This window comes from Sceloporus occidentalis, unplaced genomic scaffold (genome assembly GCF_023333645.1).
Source record: "Sceloporus occidentalis isolate IW3139 unplaced genomic scaffold, rSceOcc1.0.p SCAF_4, whole genome shotgun sequence".
Taxonomy (NCBI): domain Eukaryota; kingdom Metazoa; phylum Chordata; class Lepidosauria; order Squamata; family Phrynosomatidae; genus Sceloporus; species Sceloporus occidentalis.
The window spans coordinates 78,374,806-78,379,079 of NW_028316984.1; the positions used below are offsets into that span (position 1 = coordinate 78,374,806).

The following is a 4,274-nucleotide window of genomic DNA, read 5'->3' on the forward strand; positions in this document are numbered from 1 at the left end:
GGAAAGCAGAGGAGCCCTGAGCAGTGAATATGCATGAAGGAACAAAAGGTTATCCTGGGAAGGCTGTGCTGGGTTTTGCCGGGGGCAATCTCTCATACCCTATTTCCCTCAATCAGACTACATCATCTCGCTCAGTGTGGCTTGCTGCATTGGCATGTGTGCTGTTGGGCCTGTCTCCCAGGCTCATGGGACTGCTAACCACCATCCCTTTGGGAATTCATGGTAATGAATATTTCTTTCCCTTCCTTTCTTATCTGCCTTTGGCTCCCTGCTTGTACATCTCACACTGCCAATTGTTTTATAATGCATGTGGGAGAGATAAATGAGTGTGATTCAGACTAATAAAAATCAAAGAAGACAATTATGAAACATCTGCCTGCCTGTCCTCTGAGTCACTCCATGGCAGCCCCAGGCCTTCTGAATATGGGTGAACGTCTGTGAACAGCAGAATGTGATTGCTCTTCCTTCCTCTCCCCATGACTTAGTGCCTTTTCTAACTTCAATTCTCTTCATTCAGTTTGTTTTCCTTGTTTCTTAACCTCAGGAGGAGTGCTCTCTGTGACATACAGTGTGGCTGTCGGCACCGGGGTCTCCTATTTCCAACACACAGACATTGACTCAGGCAGGAATATCTTCATTGTGGGCTTCACCATGTTTATGGGATTGCTGGTTCCACGGTGGCTCTTTGCTGCGCCAGGAGCACTGGTCACAGGTGCTAAGAGTGGGAATGCTACGTGAATTGGGCTGGGGGACAGGAAAAGAAATCTTGAGGATGCAGGGCAAACCACAGATGAAAAATGTCACATTCACAAGGCCACTTATTTTTCTCTGAGGGAAAATGATATATTGGAGGAATGTTAGATTTATAGAAATGAAAGACTAAAACATCCCCTATTTCAGACTTCTGAACCAAGCTGCACTGAGATTAAAAAGAAAAGCAGAAGTGAAATATTTGAATAAATAGTCAGCAAAATTAACAATTGAGTGCCTTCACCCTGGCCTCAGGAATTCCCCATCCCTGCATGCTATCTACTATTAGTGTGAACAAAAGATACATGCTATCCGTTGTGATTGATACTGATTGTTCTTCTGGTCATTACAAATAATAATGATAATAACAGGTTATGACATTGTTAAGATAACCAGGATACTTTCTTTATAGGTTGTATCCCTGTGGACCTCTTTTTCCTTTCTTTGCTGATGCATCCTGCCTTTATAACTGGGTTCCTTTCTTTCTTCTTAGAGAACACAGTCTCAGGTAAGGAGGTAGCAAGAGGTCGATCCCTTAACTCCCCATTAATATCTGCAGTAGGTCTATTGGTGGTGGTGGAAAGTGTGGGTTGATTGGCAGTGACAATAGTTAGCATCGTAACAGTGATCATTTGAGAAGAAGAGCATACCATCCTAAGAACGTACCCTCATCTTCAAAGGTCTCCAAGAACCAATGTGATCATTGCTTTCAAAGTTATTTTCTCAAACCTGCCTACTGTAGCAGGTATTACTTTAGTGCATTACTCTACCAGGAGAAAAGTACATTTATCTGGAATATGAAACAAGTTCTTTTTGGGTTTGATGATTCTATTGTGGAATTCTTCCACAAGATAACATTACATTCACATTTTACTCAGTGGTTTTTAACTAAACTGTCAATCACTTTCCCCCCACTAGATCTCTGATTTATAATTCCTATTATATAAGTAAATATGCAAAGTGTGGTCTTACTTTGCTGAATAGCCATGGCCGGCATCCATAGTTTTTTGTGGGTTTCTTCGGGCTATGTGACCATGTTCTAGAAGAGTTTGTTTTTGACATTTCACCAGCATCTGTGCTTGGCATCTTCAGAAAATGCTGGCATGGAAGTGAGTGGGGTAGCCACACAGCCCAAAAAACCCACAAAAATGTAATCCTTATTGGAAGACCATTAAAAATAACAGTCTTTCTTTCTTTCTTTCTTTCTTTCTTTCTTTCTTTCTTTCTGGCATAAGAGCAAACATGGTTACCTCTAATTGATTTAGCATCAATTATATTTTGTATTTTTTTAAAATTATCAAGTAACATTTACTGTTTTTTTTGAAGAAAGGTTTTAAGAAAGGTCTCTCCAAGGAGATGTTGACTTGTAGGCCTTTACTAATTTCCTCTGTTACTGAAGGGTAATTTGGGAAGATTTTGAGATAATTTAAAAAATTAATGGAGAAAAGTAAGAATTTAAAAGCAATATATTATCTATGAATGCAACGTGCTACTTTTTGAAAACAACAAATCGATAATGGGAAGAAATTACCTGTATCTAAAATATGCTAATACAGTAAGTTTAAAAAAAAAAAACCTTTAACATTCTTTGTTCCACAGTGTATGGCTCTTCTAAATTGCCCTATCATTATTTTTAAGGCACCCTGCAGGAACGTGGAATGCTCAACCGCTTGTCCTCATGCAAACCAGAGGCTGGAGAGAATTTCCTGCCTCACAGCCAAAGGGGTTCTGCACAGAGATATGAGCCAGCTCTAGTTTTGCGAAGACATATGTCACATTCATGGTACAAGGCCTTTCCTTTATGTTTTCTCTGTCCTCTGGAAAAGGACAGGGAGGAGGTTGTGAACAGTTACCCACTGGAAGAACTGCACCTTTCTGAAGGGGAAGCCACAGTTCTTCTGCTGAGACAGGAAAGAGTGAAGCCTGAGTCAGAACTGCAGCTGGAATCAGAGCAAGAGCATAACATGATACAAGAGAATTTGGAAAACCATAGATGTGGCATAATGAGACGACCCACCTCTGCTGATCTGGAAGAGTGTCTTTGCTCTGATAGAAACATTATGTGAGGAATGGTACTTGGAAATCTGTCAAAGGAATCTGGCTTTAGACAATTATTGAGAAAAATCTGCAGCCTGAACCATAGGGCAGGAAACAGTCTTATTAACACTCCTTTCTGTTTTTATATCAGAGTCATGACATACCTATGTGTCTAAAAAAGGTCAATCAGCATCACCTCTGCAATTTCTTTTCTTTGCCTCTTCTGACAACTTGTATTCAGACTTTCCTTTTAATTTCTCTGCCTGAGGGAATGGAGCTATCCCACAGTGCTGAGCAGCAGGAAGGCTCAGTTTGGAAGGCAAATAGCTCATCTGTACTGGGACGCACTAGGGTTTTTAGGGTAGGGATGAATTTAGTCTGTGTTTCTATATTTCTGCTGTTTCATCTTTAAATGTCACAAACCTCAATACATTTCCAAGGGAAGAATTTCCTAACAGATCTCACAGCCTGGGATCTATAGTTTGCTTATGTTTACTGTTTGCTTGCTTGTTTGTTTACCAACAAGAGAGAACCTCTGTCAGCTCTGTTTAAGACTTAACTTTAGATAATCACAATTAGAGCTTGGAAATACTCTTTTTTCATACATCCCAGCATCCATGATTCAGCGTGGCCTGTGGCATGGAAGGCCCCTTTACCTGTCTTGCATTCCTTTTAAAAGGAGAGATCACAACATATTTTGTTTTGGAAAAGTTGGGGGTAGGCATCTTCTGGCTTCCACATGTTGTTGGGCTGCAGCTCTTATCAGTTCCACCCAGTGTAGCCAGTGTTGAAAAATGCTGGGAGTTGCAATCCAAAACAACACACAAGTTGTCCACCCTACAAACAATTTATTTCATGAACCCTGGCATTATGGGAAGAGACAATACTTTCTGCATATCCACTTTCTCTATACCAGAGAAACTTTATTTATGAGATCTTCTTAAACAGACGTTAGTTAAAGACTGGACCTTGAACATCTGCCTGCAAATCTTGTTGTGTATCACCAAACTCCCTTGGCCTGTGTGTGAGAAAGGCAAAATAGACTATTGGCCTTGGTGGAAGTAGTTTTGGCAGGGCTTGGGTAACTTTTCCTCTTCTACCTCCCCGGCTAGTTGTATGAATAATATTAATCAGTAAACAATTCAATACATATAGGATGGAATAAGCATGTACTCACAAATTTGCTCATAAATTCCCAATCTGCTGGCCTACTTCCATCTCCATATTTTGAGCCTTTTCCTAAGGTCACCCTGCAGGCATAACTACCCTATACTACAATACAAAGAAAGAAGAAATATACAAAATGTCTCTGCGGAACTGCCAGGTGAAAACTGCTAGATCTGCAGCCTCTTTTAGAAAGGCAGTAACATTATAAGCATTGTTTCTATGCTGAATCGGATTTTGCTGCATTCAGTTTTTAATTGTTTTAAAATTTGTTTTTATTCTGTCAGGATGTTGCATGATAGGATGGTCTATGAAAACCAAAA

At 40.1% G+C, this 4,274-nt stretch overlaps 1 protein-coding gene across 1 annotated transcript; it reads left to right on the forward strand.

Moving 5' to 3' along the window:
- LOC149314042 (solute carrier family 23 member 3-like) lies at positions 1-4,274 on the forward strand. The gene is made up of 4 exons (XM_089520404.1): positions 1-222; positions 545-712; positions 1,163-1,258; positions 2,389-4,274. The coding sequence occupies exons 1-4, from the start codon at positions 30-32 to the stop codon at positions 2,814-2,816; spliced, it is 885 nt and encodes a 294-aa protein (XP_089376530.1). The 5' UTR covers positions 1-29; the 3' UTR covers positions 2,817-4,274.